The 16,633-nt window shown below is 40.3% G+C and overlaps 1 protein-coding gene across 2 annotated transcripts; it reads left to right on the top strand.

Moving 5' to 3' along the window:
• The first annotated feature begins 10,919 nt into the window (after positions 1-10,919).
• On the top strand, positions 10,920-12,971 carry LOC9643454 (ribulose-1,5 bisphosphate carboxylase/oxygenase large subunit N-methyltransferase, chloroplastic). Of its 2 annotated transcripts, XM_024668630.1 has the most exons (12): positions 10,920-11,221; positions 11,270-11,433; positions 11,485-11,568; positions 11,621-11,678; positions 11,727-11,780; positions 11,830-11,901; positions 11,953-12,033; positions 12,084-12,253; positions 12,314-12,416; positions 12,484-12,618; positions 12,674-12,763; positions 12,814-12,971. In XM_024668630.1, the coding sequence occupies exons 1-12, from the start codon at positions 10,946-10,948 to the stop codon at positions 12,898-12,900; spliced, it is 1,374 nt and encodes a 457-aa protein (XP_024524398.1). In that variant the 5' UTR covers positions 10,920-10,945; the 3' UTR covers positions 12,901-12,971. The 2 variants fall into 2 exon arrangements, with proteins under 2 accessions (XP_024524398.1, XP_024524397.1); XM_024668629.1 differs by having other exon boundaries at positions 11,621-11,780.
• Positions 12,972-16,633: the final 3,662 nt, after the last annotated feature.

Genomic DNA, 16,633 nt, shown 5'->3' on the forward strand with positions numbered 1-16,633 from the left:
ATTCATGAGCACCAGCCTCAACTATGTGCGGATTATCTTGTGACTCCTTTATTATTTTGGAGTCTGCATCTTTCCTGTGATCCCAACTATAGTTGTTTACCACAACTATATCAGCCAGTTTGCTAAGTCAAACACTCATCTGGATCACATCCTCAACTCTCTGAGGAAACCCTTATATTGTTCCCAAGATCCCAAAGTCGTTCCCTTATTGGCCCCTTTTCTATCCACCACATCACGCCCAAGTTCACTCATGAACTTGAGTGGAGAGCCATGTCCTCTCGACATGCTACTCCTCCAGAATAGGCCCACTCCTAGGACCTTTCGATGCCAATATCAATGGTGATATACTTGAGCACTAATAAAAGTTGGACTAAGGAACAACTCCGATACCAAGTTGTAAGCGACTAATTTTTCCATTCTACTTTAGTCACTTAACCACACCTCCGACCACTTGGAGGAGTCTCATTCACAACCTCCATAAGTCCAATTCAGGACTTGGGACTTGCTAGCCCTAAGAATGGCATCCATGCCACTCAACCCTTGCACCTGGTCCAAGTGCTCCACATGTCCGATCCCATGACCGACACTCAAAGGTACCACCGACATAGTAGCCTGTTACGCTAAGGCCATGCCCAATCACCTTTGCCGCATTGGTAGTCCAATACCACTTGCAACACAGTCTTGTCTCTCCAAGACTGGGCCAACCATCCATGAGTGGTCATCCCAGATCCACTCCTTAGCATCCTTAGAATGCCCACCGACAAGGGGAATAGCCTTCCCCAATATCCCTTTTCTGGTCCCCACCAAGTCCCTTTCTGCCCACGGCCGTGTTCACCAACACTACCACTGAATCGAGGCCCACCGGCCCGACCACTAAGTCCCATGGTCCTCTGGGACTTCCTCACCACATGACTGTGTCCTTGGTCACTACCCCAGAGGACTGCTCCTCTTCCTTTCCACAGTCTGGGCCTTTGGGACAACATTTCGGAACACCATGGCCTTACGCGAGCCACCTGGGTACTCTCCCTGCCTTTTGCCTTTAGGTGCTCTAGCCATGGGCTTAGAGCAAGGTTCTGTTGAGCCACGCCTGGTATCCAAGTAGGTAGTGCCACCCACACTTGGACTGGGAGCATCGGCCAGTCGATCTCCTGGGGGAACTAGAGCCGGCTCTTGAACACTTCACCAAGCTACCTCGTTTGTCGGTCTGTATTCACTCTAGTCTTGGACTTCCTAGTGGTCAGTTCATTGTCAAGACCCCTGACAAGATCAAGATTGGAAAATGCAAAAAGACAAAGAGAAAAACTAGTGGAAACAAAGAAAAGGCCTTAGACTGGTGTTGATTCAGATTGTGGAGAAATGGAACAAGGCTAACCTATATATACTATAGGTTGATGAAGCTCCACCACTCTTGGATCGAGGACGGCCTAAATATAGCTGAGGTCGAGGAGGCGCCACATCATCATCAAGAATGTGGCTCGAGGCTCAGGAATTGGGAAGTGTCTCGAGAGTCAGGAATAGGAAAGTGTCTCGAGAGTCAGGAATAGGGAAGTGTCTCGAGAGTCAGGAATGTGGTCTGCAGGTCAGGAATCCGGCGAGAGTCAGGAATGTGGCAAGAATTGGGGGATTCCTGACAGCACCCCCTCCTCAAGAACGAGTGGAACGAGGATGTGAATGAGAACGAAGAGGAGGATGAGATGAGCGGCGAGGGATGGGAGATGGAGAAAAAGAATGAGGACTAGGACGAGAAGGATAGCAGCGGTGGAAGTCCTGAACAAGGTCAGGAGAATGAAGCAGGTTGTCTGCAGGTTCCCAAGTGCGTTCCTCAGGTCCATAACCCTTCCAGTCCAACAGATAGTAGAGTTTAGACCGTGAAATCTTGGAATCAAGGATGTCCTGAACCTCGTACTCAGACCCATCCTCGAGCTGCACTAGTGGAGGCAGAGGAATGACCCGATTTGGAATAGGACTGGGAATATAAAGCTCAAGGAGAGAGGAGTGAAAAACGGGGTGAATTTGATATGAGGAGGGAAGTGCAAGGCGATAAGTGACAGGATTAATGATGGCAGTGATAGGGAAAGGACCAAGGCGTTTGAAATCGAGTTTTGGACAGGGCCTGGTGGTGGAGATATTTCGCCTGAGGAGCCAGACTTTATCCCCGATATTGTAAGGGGGACAGTCCTGACGATGGACATTGGCAAATGTTTTGTGAGATTCCTGAGCACGATGGAGGTGGAAGGAGATGGAGTTGTGGATTTCCTGGAGGTTGGAGATAAATGCCTCAGAGCGGGGATTTGAACGAGAGGATTCAGATGGAGAAGGAAGTGAGAGATTGAATCGGTGATTTCGGCCAGAGTTCGCAAAGAAGGGGGAAACTCGAAGAGAGGAGTGAACAGAGTTGTTATAGGAGAACTCAGCAAGGGGAAGGATATCGAACCAGTTATCCTGATAATAGTTGATGAAGCACCTCAAGAATTGTTCCAACGTCTGAATTGTTCGCTCGGACTGCCCATCAGTTTGAGGATGATATGCCGAAGAGAGGTTGACCTTCACTCCAAGCAGCTGCAAAAACTGTTGCCAGAAATGAGAGATGAACTGAGGCCCCCGATCCGAAACCACATCTGTAGGAATCCCATGAAGTCGGAAAATTTCCCTGAATACCAGTTTTGCCATGTCCTCGCCCGAAAACTCCTTGGTACATGGCAAGAAGTGCGCCATCTTTGTGAAGCGATCCACCACGACTAAAATGCTGTTGAAGCCTCCAGAACTCGGAAGATCACTCAAGAAATCCATGGAGATGGATTCCCAAGGACCTGAAGGGACCGAAAGGGAACGAAGCAAACCTGAAGGAAGGTGGCGAGGTACCTTATTCCGGGCACAAGTGTCACAGGAGGTAACAAAAGCTTTGATGTAGTCGTCCATGTGAGGCCACCAAAAGTCCTGTGCAACTAGCTCATAGGTTTTCGCAATGCCGAAGTGACCAGCAGTCGGGCTATCGTGGCACGCCATCAGGACCAACCTTCGAGCATCACCTTCAGGAACGTAAAGCTGCTCCCCATGGTACAATAAGCCATCTAAGAACTCAAACTCGTCAAATCCCCGGCAGTCGGGAGTCACTGGGTGTCCAGCCTGAAGATGGGGGAAAATGTCGCTAGCGAGATCATCGGATTGAAGATCGTTTCTGATTGCATCCATCAAGGAGGAGTCCTGAGGGGCCAGGGAAATTGCCATAACTTGAAGCCGATCAGGACCAAGGATAACTTGATCCTATTGATCGAAGGCAGGATTACCAGGCCTGAGACTGAGATAGGAGCGCCTTGAAAGAGCATCAGGAAGGCCTTGAAACTTTCCAGGTCTGTACTTGATAACAAAGTCAAACCAACTCAGGAATTGTGCCCACCTTGCTTGACGACGGCTTAAAACTCGGGAAGTGGCAAAGTACTCGAGATTTTTGTGATCCGTCCAGACTGTTGTTTGATGGCTCGCCCCCTCCAAGAAACGGTGCCATTCTCCAAAGGAATCCACGATGGCAAGGAGCTCCTTGTCGTGGATTTCGTAATTGATCTCCGCAGGCTGGAATTTCCGAAAATGGAAAGCGACTGGATGAAGTTCGTGATCCGCTCCGAGTTGAGACAGCACAGCACCAATGGCAAAGTCGGAGGCGTCAGCCTCGATGAAGAAAGGTTGTGAGGAATCAGCATGGATCAAGACAGGAGCAGAACTGAAGGCCGCCTTGAGTGTGTCAAAGGCCTGCTGGGCAACAGCAGACCAAGAGAAGGGAACATCCTTGCGAGTGAGATGTGTGAGAGGAAGGACAATGTCAGAGTAGTGATCAATGAATTTGTGGTAGAAGTTGGCGAAGCCAAGGAAAACCTGAACGTCCGACATTGATTGTGGAGGCTCCCATTCGAGAATAGTCTTGACTTTGGCAGGATCCATCGTGATACCCTCAGGAGTGACAATGTACCCAAGGAACTCCATAGACTGCTGATCAAAGGAACATTTCTCAAGCTTCGCGTATAGGCCATGTTCTCGCAGCTTCGCTAGCACCTTGCGAACATGTTCGTCATGCTCCTCCTGAGTTTTTGAGTAGATGAGGATGTCATCGAGATAGACGATCACCATCTGATCAAGAAACTCCCGAAAGACGTCGTTCGCCATGTGTTGGAAAACTGCTGGAGCATTTGTCAAGCCAAATGGCATGACAGTGTACTCGAAGTGGCCATAGCGGGTTCGGAACGCAGTCTTCCATTCATCACCAGGCCATATCCGGATCAGGTTGTATGCTCCACGGAGGTCGATCTTGGTGAAGAAGCGGGCACCGCCGAGGCGTTCCAACAGGTCCGAGATCAGGGGCAGCGGATAACGGTTTTGAACAGTCACCTTGTTCAAACCTCGGTAGTCGATGACTAGCCGCAAGCTCCCATCCTTCTTCTTGACAAAGAAGACAGGCGCTCCAGCCGGGGACTGTGAATGCTGAATGTAGCCCGAGGCAAGGTTCTCATCCACGTACTCTTTGAGGGCCTTAAGCTCGGACGGGGATAACCCATAGATAGGCCCCCACGGAGGTGACGCTCCTTCCTGTAAATCAATGGGACAATCATAAGGCCGATGAACAGGCAGTACACTAGCTTTTTTCTTATCAAACACATCCCCAAAATCATGATACTTCTCAGGAAGACTGATAGGAGAAACATGCAAAGCAAAAAGAAAAAGAGGTTCTTCATTAAGGAGTTCTTTCATAGTGATTGTGGAGATAGGAGGAGGCGTACGACTAAATGGAATGATGAGACGAGGATACGGTCTAGTGTAAGATGGAAGAGAGGAAAAAGAAGAGGGTGAAAACTTTATAGAGTCAGGAACAAAACCCCGATTTGAGTTTAGGGAACTTTTCCTAATTCGGACTCGATGAACAGCAGGGGAAGCCGTGGGAGAGATGAGCTGTAATTCCTTCCAACAGATCTGAGGCTGATGTAGTTGGAACCAAGGAAGACCAAGCACCACAGAGGAGGACTTGCTGTTGATGATGTTGAAGGTGATATCGGTGACGGTGGACCCGATGTGTACTCGAACGGGCAACGTTTCCCTAAGTCCAGAAGATGGAGACACAAAATGCCCGCCGATGCCTTCAACCCTCAAATCCCGTATGGTAGGAGAAAGAGGAACATGATGTCGGGCAGCAAAGTCCGTGTCCATGAAGCAGGAAGTTGCACCCGAGTCCAGTAATGCTAGAGCCTTGAGTCCTGATTGTCCGGTGAAAGAAAGGAGACATGGGACGCGGAAGTTGCGGGAATTGGTGGTGGCTTTGATGAAAGGTGGTGAGGAGCTTGATAAAGAAGAAAAGTGATTTTTATTCGGGGAGTCCAAACAGACAGCTCCTACTCTGTTTGGACAGGGTCATTTCCCGACTGCGCCTCCTCGACCTCAGCTATATTTAGGCCGTCCTCGATCCAAGAGTTGTGGAGCTTCATCAACCTATAATATATATAGGTTAGCCTTGTTCCATTTCTCCACAATCTGAATCAACGCCAGTCTAAGGCCTTTTCTTTGTTTCCACTAGCTTTTCTCTTTGTCTTTTTGCATTTTCCAATCTTGATCTTGTCAGACTAGCTTTTCTCTTTGTCTTTTTGCATTTTCCAATCTTGATCTTGTCAGGGGTCTTGACAGTTTGATTCAGATTGTGGAGAAATGGAACAAGGCTAACCTATATATACTATAGGTTGATGAAGCTCCACCACTCTTGGATCGAGGACGGCCTAAATATAGCTGAGGTCGAGGAGGCACCACATCATCATCAGGAATGTGGCTCGAGGCTCAGGAATCGGGAAGTGCCTAGAGAGTCAGGAATAGGAAAGTGTCTCGAGAGTCAGGAATAGGGAAGTGTCTCGAGAGTCAGGAATGTGGTCTGCAGGTCAGGAATCCGGCGAGAGTCAGGAATGTGGCAAGAATTGGGGGATTCCTGACATTCATCACCCAACACTGGGTCTGGCCTTCCTGGGCCAAACTGGCCTTTCCTGGCCAAACTGGCTCCACTGCAGTCCTCCCCCTTACTATACTTTTGGAGCTCACCAAACCCCCCAGGGTCTGGGAGACGAACGCTTTGGGCTTTCACCCTCGTAGACTCGAACTCGGACTCGGACTCAGACTCGGACTCGGGCTCGGGCTCGGTCTCAGCCTTGGCCTCGGTCTCGGTCTCGGTCCCGGTCTCGGTCCCGGTCTCGGTCTCGGTCTCGGTCTCAGTCCCGGTCTCGGTCTCGACCTCGGACTCCATCTCGGGTCCTTCTCGGACTCCATCTCGGGTCCATCTCAGACTCCATCTCGGGTCCATCTCGGGCTCCATCTCGGTCCATCTCGGACTCCATCTCGGACTCTGTCTCGGTCCATCTCGGACTCCATCTCGGGTCCATCTCGGACTCCGTCTCAATCCACCTCGGACTCCATCTCGGACTCCATCTCGGGTCCATCTCGGACTCCATCTCGGGTCCATCTCGGACTCCATCTCGGGTCCATCTCGGACTCCGTCTCGGTCCACCTCGGACTCCATCTTGGACTCTGTCTCGGTCCATCTCGGACTCCATCTCAGGTCCATCTCGGACTCCGTCTCAGTCCACCTCGGACTCCATCTCGGACTCCATCTCGGGTCCATCTCGGACTCCATCTCGGGTCCATCTCGGACTCCATCTCGGGTCCATCTCGGACTCCATCTCGGGTCCATCTCGGACTCCGTCTCGGTCCACCTCGGACTCCATCTCGGACTCCATCTCGGGTCCATCTCGGACTCCATCTCGGGTCCATCTCGGACTCCGTCTCGGTCCACCTCGGACTACACTTCGGGTCCATCTCGGACTCCATATCGGACTCTATCTCAGACTCCACTTCGGACTCCATATCGGACTCCACTTCGGGTCCATCTCGGACTCCAACTAGGGTCCGTCTCGGACTCCATCTCGGACACTTCCAGTGTCATGTGTTGGTTCTTTTTGGGTCCCTTTTTGGAGCCTTGCTTATTGCTCGCATCGTGCTCGCTCCTTGAGCACTTTGTTAGGAGTTCCACTCCCGCTCTCGACCTTCTAAGTTAGAGCTTTTAGTCCAAACGTGTTACACTCGTTTGGGCTTTCGCTTCGGCCACTACCACGTGGCACCCTTTCCGGCTCTACTTTGGGGCCTAGGGATTTTGTGTCTCACAGTGCCATGATGCAATATGGGGGATAGAAAGTGGTTAGTAAGGGAACGATTTTGGGATCTTGGGAATAGTATAAAGTTTTCCTCAGGGATTCTAGGATTTTATCTAGATGAGTGTTTGACTTAGTAAATTGGCTAATGTAGTTGTGGTAAAAAACTATAGTTGGGATCACAGAAAAGATAGAGACTCCAAAATAATAAAAGAGTCACAAGATTATTTTCATATAGTTAAGGTTGGTCCTCATGAATTTGAGACTAGAATTAATGACCGTGGGAGGTCAAATATGGATGACAACACGAGTCCTTGAAATGGTAGTCGGGGTTACCTTTTATAAATGTTAGAACAACCCAAAGAGTTGGGGGTGTACTTAGAGGATGAGTCAATGTTCTTATCATATGGATAGATAGTCCTAAGGAGCAAAAGTAACCCATCTGGAACAAAAAATAATCAAGTGTTGGAGTAACACTTGCAAAGATGGTCCTTATGAGTAGGACATGAATACAAAAAGTTGTATTCCAGCGAGATGGCACCTCAAAAATAGGACTTTACAAGTCATCAAATTAACAAAGTCCAAAAAGTAGGATAACTCAAGTGAAGTCAAGAAATGGTCCTAAGGGATTGGGAGAAGCATTTGGATTGAGGTGTGTTGTACCCCACGAAGGATGGGGAAGATCATAAGATCTAAGTATGAGAGTAGTGGGTATCCCATTTGATGGCAGAATATGCTATACTAAAGTCGTATGAAAGGTGTTTTTGGAAGAAAGCAACTTTGGCACAGAGTTGTGTGTGAACACCATGGTGTAATGCTAATTGATAGTTGGTATGAGAAACGACTATTTTGGTTTTAGCAAATATCTAGACACAAGTGGAAAGTGTTGTAAAGGTAAACTCGTGGAACCGATGGTGTGGAGACACAAAATGTGCCAAGATGTAATGCTTTGAGGTCAAGTTAATAGGTTCATGAGAACCTTTTGCCAAAGGAATCTCAATGGAAATGAGAATGCCATATCCTAAGCTATAAGACATATAGTTAGAGTGTGGTGACCCAAATAATGATGGAAGTGTGGAAGCACTAACAATAAATTGTAAGATTTAACAAATATGAGGTAACTAAGCAAAAGATGCAACCTAATTGATTGAATTGGTAAAAATTAACTACTCAAGACTTCTTTTTTTGATAAAGAGGTTAAATATACTCAGGATAAATTGTTTATGTTACAATATAGTAAGTCAAAATTGAAAAAGGAAATGCTCATTGTCAAAAAAGGATATCAGTGGGATATCTAAACACTCTAAAACACCAAAAAGTGGTATTTAGTATTATGAGGGCATTAGATAAAGCCTAAAGGACTAAATCCCTAGCAAATAATAGATAGAAAGTGTTATCTAACACCCATAGTTGTGGAAACGGGAGAAGTCTGTATACCTGAATTGGACAAAGTCAAAAGAGATTTTGGCAAGGCTAAGGACAGACATATGAAAATTCATAAATAGCAACATTAATCCTAGTGTGCAGGATTACAAGGTGAGCATATTTAAATTGAGGAACCACTCCCTAAACTATTGGGTAGATTCATCCTTAAAACTACTTGCTAAAGCATGGTAGAAAGTGCAAAATTATCTTCTTATTCTAGAAAAGAATAACGAAAGGAAACGTGTGGGGCCAAAAGCAAAAAGTATAAAAGATAAGATTGAACCATAGAAAGTAAAAAACATAGCCAAGAGTGGTTATATAAATTGGAAGTGGGGAATTAAGTGGGTGCTCGAAAGTGTTGCTACTAGCAATTGTAAAGTCATGAAGAGTGTAAAGTATGAAATTATCCATGTTAGATTATATGGCAATTAAAAGGCTTACAAAAGGAGAGGCCTTAGTAAGATAAGGGATAGAGTCCTTTCAAGGTTCCCAAACACAACTCTAGGTAGGTTAGTATTTAAAAATACAATTGTAAATAGTTTATAAAATGTACAAAATTAAAGTGGCACAGCAGAAATGTGATTTTGAAGCTTGCCATAAGACAAAGCTATTAAGATTGGGGAAGTAATTCCCGAGTGTTCAAAAAAATGGTTTTTAATGAAAATCAATGGTTAAGGACCTTTACGCTTATGGCCAAATATGTGAAGGACGTTTAACCCTAAGTATCTCAAGACCCTTAACTAATTAAAAAAAAGGGTGCACTCTTATTTATAGGCCTTTTCCTTTTATATTTAAACCTCATAAGTTGTTCTCTTTAGTTGTTTACATCATGGTGTTTCGAAATGTTGTCCCAAAGTCCCAGATTGTGAAAAGGAAGAAGAGCAATCCTCTTGTATAGTGATCAAGAATGTGATTATGTAGCAAAGAAGTCTTAAAGGTTGATGAGATATAGTGGTTGAGCCTTTGGACCTTGACCCAATAGCACTATCAGGGAACACAGTTGAGGATAGAGAGGAACTTAATGGGGACTGAAAAAAAGAGATGCTGAGGAAGGTTATTCTTTATGTCTTTAAACATCCTAAAGATATTAAGGAGTGGTTTTGGGATGATTACTAATAAATAGATGGCTTAGTTTTTGAGAGACGAGACTATAGTATAAATGGTCTAAGATCTTTGGACCCATAAATGCCATTTGTGAGGCTAGCATATCCCCAAGTCAGAAATAAAACTTATGGAGTTAGTGAGTGAAATTCCTTTAAGTGGTTATAAATGTGGTTAAATGGCTAAAGTAGAATGGAAAATTTAATCGCTTACATTATCATAGTTTATATTTTTTTAAACTTCAGAATAATGGTAATATTGTATTATACACAAAAACAAATAAAGCAATATGATCTATTAATAAATATTGTTATAATTGTTTTTATTTACTTATCTTAAATAAAAATTTTAATTTAGTATTTTATATAATAATAATAGAAAATTCTGGTGGTGTATAGTTATAGTTACTAATATTATATATATAAACTAATATTAAAACATTTTAATAAATTTTTTTAATATTGAATTTATTAATAAATTAATTTTTTACCTAGCAAAAAGTAGTGAAAGATGGTGGAATATGACTAACATAAAAAAGTTTTACATTATTGAGAAAGAATTGAGTCGTATTGGCTAAATCATTATATATAATATTAAGTGCAAAATGAAATATAAGTTTTTTACATGTAAGTCAACTTGTTTAAGTGGCTATCCAACTGAGGATATGATCATGGATTATTGAATTGTAAAGAACAATTTTAATATAGTCTAAATTATACTTGATTTATAATATGTAATGTTTTTATATAAATAATATTTAATAAAATAAACTTATTCAAAGAAATAAATGATTATTTTTAGATTTATAAACTTTGATATAAATCATTTTTTAAAATTTAAATTATCATATTCTTTTACTTTTTTTATTTTTTATCATATAAAAATAGTAAGTCTAAATGTCAAAGTGGTTGAATATATGATTATATAAAACATGAATTTATAAAATTATTAAATGCCACATTTAAATAAAATATGGATTTTTTTACTTTTAAAGATTCAATTTAAGCATTTACTTTGCATATTACCTTTAAAATATTAATTTAGTCTGACATTTTAACATGTATTATATTTAAATAATATTTTATATATAAATCTTATACCTTTAAATTATTATTTTATCCAGGTTTCTAATGTATTGCAAATCTGAATTTGGAAATTAAAAGCTATGAACTATATATCAATTATAGGGATTTCATTATACCTAAAACCCTTGTCAACGTGGTTTGATATTGGGCGTTCGATAGTTCTCAATGGCGCTCTTGTATCCAGCCAGAGCGCCCGTTCTTCACCGCCCTAGGCTCGCTTGCCGGGCGTCCTCCGTGCCCTGGGGCTGCGACACCGATTCCAGTGCCTTAGATTCAGGGATTGCGCTCCAGCAATGGCTATCGCAGGCTGGATTGCCAATCCAGAAGGTGGAGCTCAAGAATGTAGGCGCCGGAGGGCGAGGTCTCGTCTCCAAGCGCATGCTTTACAAGGGCGATCGCTTGCTCTTTCTTCCGGCAACGCTGGCCATAACCACGGAATCGGTAGGCAAGATTTATTGGGATATTTTTCCATGAATGGATTTCGTGTAGGAATGGGCGTGCGCTGAGGCTGGAAAAGTGATAAGAGCGAAGGATTTGCCGGAATGGCCGTTTCTCGCGTGTTACCTCATCTCTGAGGCGTCACTGGGAAAGAGCTCCCCATGGTATCCATACATTGCGGCTTTGCCGCGGCGTCCGGGCTCAATCTTACTATGGTATGTCGAATTTTTGTGATTGATAAAAAACCTTTGGCTAGCTTAAACCAGGACAGCTTTGGATGTTGAGACTCACTTGTCCGCGACCTCTATCAAGGATCGAGCGCTTCAGTGCGTACGTGAAGTCGAAGACACGTAAGATCTTCCTTCTTTTCTGCTTCTTTGTGTTTTACTTTGCTTCTTGTAGGTTCAATGATCTGAATAAGCAAGTTTTCATGAAGAACAGGGAGGAGTTTCCTCCCGAGGTAGCTATCAACTCGATTTATATATTGGCATCTTTGCTGTTGAATCAGGTCTTCAACTTGAAGTCTTTCAAATGGGCTTTTGGAATTCTATTTTCTCGTCTTGTAAGTAGTAAGAGAATCGAGAGAAAGTTCTCATCGGATGTTCATACAGGTTCGTTTGCCATCGCTCGGGCAAAAGCTTGCACTTATTCCTTTTGGAGATATGCTCAACCATGACACTGAGGTCTTTGGTCGAGACATTTATCAGTTTATTTGAATCAGGGTCTGCAAGCAGGTTACGACTTTCTTGGACTTCGATTCAGGCTCAAAGTCTATAACTTGCACATTGGATCGTGGTTATGAAAGCAACAGAGAGGTAAACGACTATTCTATCCGTCCAATGCCTTGATTGCGATACTTTGGCAGGTTTTTATCTCTTATGGAAAGAGGTCGAACGGCGAGCTGCTTGTAGCTTATGGCTTTGTTCCTTCCGGGAAAAACTCAGAAGATAGTGTAAGCATCACCCTTGGTTTGGATCCAGCAGATGAAATGTACGAGGCAAAATTGGGAACACTCAAGGAGCATGGCCTCTCTCCGTATCCTTGAAAACTCGCTAAGCCTTTCTTGGTATGCCCTTGACAATATACTGGCAAAAGGCAACAAAGTTATCCGATCAAACTCAAGGGCTGGCCAGTACAACTCACCGCCTTTGCTCGCCTAATAACAAGTCCTCCTTCCCAGCTCCACCGATACTCAGAGGTACACGTTTTTATGTTAATTCCATTTTCACTCGAATTTTTCAACCATGTTGAAAACCAAATCACAGCTCGCGTCTGCAGCAACCGAGGAACAAGGAAGGAGAATGCAGCCGGTATTCACGACTGAAGAACAAATGAAAGCTTACGAGCTGATCCTCTCAGCTTGCAAGCAAGCCATCGCAGCCAGCAAAAACTACTTGGAGGTAGAGCAAGGAATTGTTTTGTTTCGACTAATGTTTCAATTTTTATTTCTTGCAGAGCAAGGAAGTTCCAAGGCATGGTTCCCTCCCCAAGCTCGCCAGCGCCTTGTGCGAGAGCGAGCTCAAGATTTTATACCGGAACGAATATGTAAGTCAAACCAACGCTGCAAGATTATATCAAGCTAACGAATTTTATAGATCTTGAGAAGCGAGCTACGTAACCTCCGTTCTGGCAAAAACAGCGGCCTGCTCGGCAAAGTTGGCAGTATGTTCTTTAGAGACTAACGGGCATATAATTGTTCTCTTTCAAACTAGCATCATTGTTATAAATTAAATAAAAAATCCCATTTTCGTTAGGAAAAATCGCTAATGTATTATAATTAACATATAATTAATAACTTTAATTTTTTTAGCATTTATTAGCATTTTTGCTGAAATATTTATTATGAAACTGGAAATTTAATGTTATAACTAAAGAAGTAGCAAGAAATATAATATTAACCATTTCAAAGGAAATTAATAGAATACCAACTTCTTTTAGGTAAATGTTTCACAGAGATATTTTATCAAATCAATTCAAATAACAATATTGGATTTATAATTTATGTTTTGAATAAAATTGAATACATTTGTCACATAATAATTAAAGGTGAAATAATGTCAGGATTTTTTTTAAGAAACTCATTATCTGAAATCTTAATTACAACAAATAGATGATTGCGCATGCCTACATTATATATTTACATATGTGCAGAGTTATAGTCATGGGATATGCCATGTACACTTTAGATTGCACTCAAGACTAATGCCATATCATCTCAAACATTATAATGTTACAATAAATCTAATGATGGTTTTATTTATCTCATTCTTGTATCTTTAAGTGTAAATTTATGATCTCTTAATTAAAATCATCTCTCTCCTCCTTTGCACATGTTCTATTCACCTTTCATTTCATGTGGTTATACTTTGTTTCTCGTAGTTTAGAAGTGTATTTCGATTGTAGTATGCACTAATGTAAGCATAGTACTTTGATAATGGTTCTTATTTCTCATAGCTTGTTTGCAATATGACACCTTAATCCAGGTAGTAATTAATTGTTATAGAGGTGAGCTTGATTGATTGAAGCATGAAGGTGAGCACAAAGCCTTTTTTTAGATGTTTGGAGTGGTTTTCCATGAGCAAGTGAATTCTGTTGTAGCTGTAGTAAACCATTAGTTCCATTGATTTCTCACATTTCTAATTATGTGTATATATTTTATAAATTATAGTGATTTATTACCTTTCGGTGTGTTAGATTGTTGTGCTTGGGATTAATGTGTAAAGTGCTTTCCATTACCTTCACCAATGAGAATGCCTGGCAATAATAACTTCAACTTACAACATTTAAAAGATGCTCAAAATCCAATTGATTTAAAAAATTTGATGTGGACAAATTTTATATAACACAAAAATTCACATACATGGCATTGGTTCAATCGATCAATCACTCCTTCTTGAATTGGACTTTGAATGCATATATGGCAAATGTGAATGCATATGTGGCAAAAGAAAATGCATGCCCATGCATAAAAGAAAAAGTTGTATTAAAAAAATATTATTTTGTGAGTTATACATGTGATGTGTTTTTATTTCATATATTTTATAAGCTTCTAAGGCCACCCACCTTAGGTATACCTCCCTTCATAGGAGGTGTACCTCCCACCAAAATGTGTCATCAAAAATTTCTTTGAGAATATTTTATGGCCTGTGGGATTTAAGGCTGGAACACCTTAAGGGTTAGGGTTTGATTATTGTTTGTTTCATTGGTATTAGAGCATAGAATTCTTATTTTAAAATAGCTTTTGTAAATCTTGTAATAAATCTTGCAAATCACATAATAGGTAATGATGAAATGGTTTGTTTTTATAAAAATATAAACTATAATCAGAAACTATAATCTTTAAAATTATAATCAGAAAATAGATATAGATTCATATAACTCCAAAAATCAACAAATTCATGACAAGCTAAATATTAGATGTGATAATTTTATATATAGCTTAATAAATAATTATATCAGCATGTGATATCAATATTTATTGTCAAAAAAAAACTTAGTCTCTTGAAATAAAAATTCACATTTTTATTTATATTTCACTTTAATAAAATATGCAGAAAATAAACTTTTATAGATCAATAAAAAAATATTAAAAAATCTATAATTTTTTTAAAAAATTACAAGATGGGAATTTAGTTTTATATTCTTATGATGAAAATGATTTACAGCATTCAAATACTTACTGTAATAATAAAAAATGCCATGAAAATTTATAGTTGTTATTGCAAAATGATTATAACTTAGTTTTTTTACAAATAAAATAAAATTAAAATATTAAGTTATCAATTGAATGTGTATGGGCTTCAAAAACATTCTCTTAAGTATAGTTCAAAAAACCGATGTAAAATCCATTTGTATTTGCAGGGTATTATTAAAATAATTATTGTGTGTTGCATTGCAGCTGGTTTTCAGCTATATATTATTTATTATATATAATTTATTACTTTTTCTAGCTATTATTACTTTTACATTCCTTAAAATATCTTTAATTTTTTATATTGTGCAATATTTGGTTGTCCTTCTTTATTTTCTAAATTGTATTACTATTTTTCACTATTATTATAATTTAATATTTATATTTTATATAATTTGTGTTTTATAATTATTTTTAAAATTTAATTATTTAATTTTTATGTTTTTTATTTTACTTCTAGTGACATAACAATTTTTTTATGAACTCACTCTTTATATATTTTCTTAAACAAAGAAAATCAATAATATATAAACATAAGTTGTATTCCAGAAAATATAGGTAAAAAATATACAGATTATGAAATATAAATTTTTCTTAATAATTGGAAAAGAAGGTCCTTCCAGGAGTTTGTGGAAGAATGTTTCCCTTGTGTGAAAAAAGTACTTGTTGTTTTTCCTAGCATTTATTGATAATCTCTTAGAACACTTGTTTCTATATTAGTTTTTCTCATATAGCCATGAATTCCAAACACTAGTCTTGATGCTTTATGTCAAAGGCTTTTTGTCTGGGTGTAGCTGCCATTCAATGTATTATGTCATCTTAGTCAGTCCTCCAGCGAGATTGAGTTTTGAGGTAGATTGATGAATGTTGAATAGCAAGGGTTAGTCTCTAGAAAGCTTTTGTTGGATCTACTGGTATGAATACCCTAAGATCTGCTAGCTAGTGATCTAGAAGTCAGTGGTACCATTATTGAAACATGGGAAAATAACAAGAAGAGAAAATTGATTGCACCATACTACTTATATAATTACTTTTCCATATTTAAATAATAGATATAATTATTCTAAATAGATATCAACTACTAGATGATAAAATAAACTAGAATATACTTGCAGATATTTAGAAAAACCAATAAAGCATAAATATATTTATGATGAGTGTTACTTCTAGAAATATTTATGCTGAACCCTATGAAGGTAATGAATTAAGATAGTCAAGGAGATTAAAGAAAACCAAATATCAGAATAATGGAATATAGTGTGGATAAATCAAAAGAGGTAAGTACATATATGTGTAGAAAGGGGTTAATGAAATAATCTAAGTGTTCCTTTATATATCTAGCATATTTGTAACTGCTATCGTAACCATTCACTAGAAGCCTACACCTGACTTGCACACAAGTCTTCTTACATTGTGTGCCTAAAATTTGTTATAGGTAAAAGCAGTAGGAAAAAATTCTAATTTTCACTCTAATAGTTCCAAGCTCTCCTCATGCCTTGTGCTTACGATGTCATTCTTGAGGTCACCAACATCTCTCTTGAGGAACACCATTGAGATGTTGCTGTGATAAATCATTTTTGCTAGAGGTGTATTGCTCTATATGCAAACAATTTGACAAAGTTTCATCCCGGTGATATAGTTTCTTTCACATATGAAAATTCCTACCATGGTAAGGAAGCTACTTTCAAATCTATAAACTAGCTTGCATTTGAGGTCTTACTACT

The sequence above is a fragment of the Selaginella moellendorffii genome, unplaced genomic scaffold, assembly GCF_000143415.4.
Source record: "Selaginella moellendorffii unplaced genomic scaffold, v1.0 SELMOscaffold_3, whole genome shotgun sequence".
Taxonomy (NCBI): domain Eukaryota; kingdom Viridiplantae; phylum Streptophyta; class Lycopodiopsida; order Selaginellales; family Selaginellaceae; genus Selaginella; species Selaginella moellendorffii.

Excerpts from the sequence above, each read along its gene's own strand:
- LOC9643454 (XM_024668629.1), top strand. The coding sequence starts at position 10,946 with ATGGCGCTCTTGTATCCAGCCAGAGCGCCCGTTCTTCACCGCCCTAGG. Across the intron at positions 11,434-11,484 it reads CCGGGCTCAATCTTACTATG|GACAGCTTTGGATGTTGAGA; the intron begins GTATGTCGAATT and ends AGCTTAAACCAG. Across the intron at positions 12,034-12,083 it reads GTTATGAAAGCAACAGAGAG|GTTTTTATCTCTTATGGAAA; the intron begins GTAAACGACTAT and ends ATACTTTGGCAG.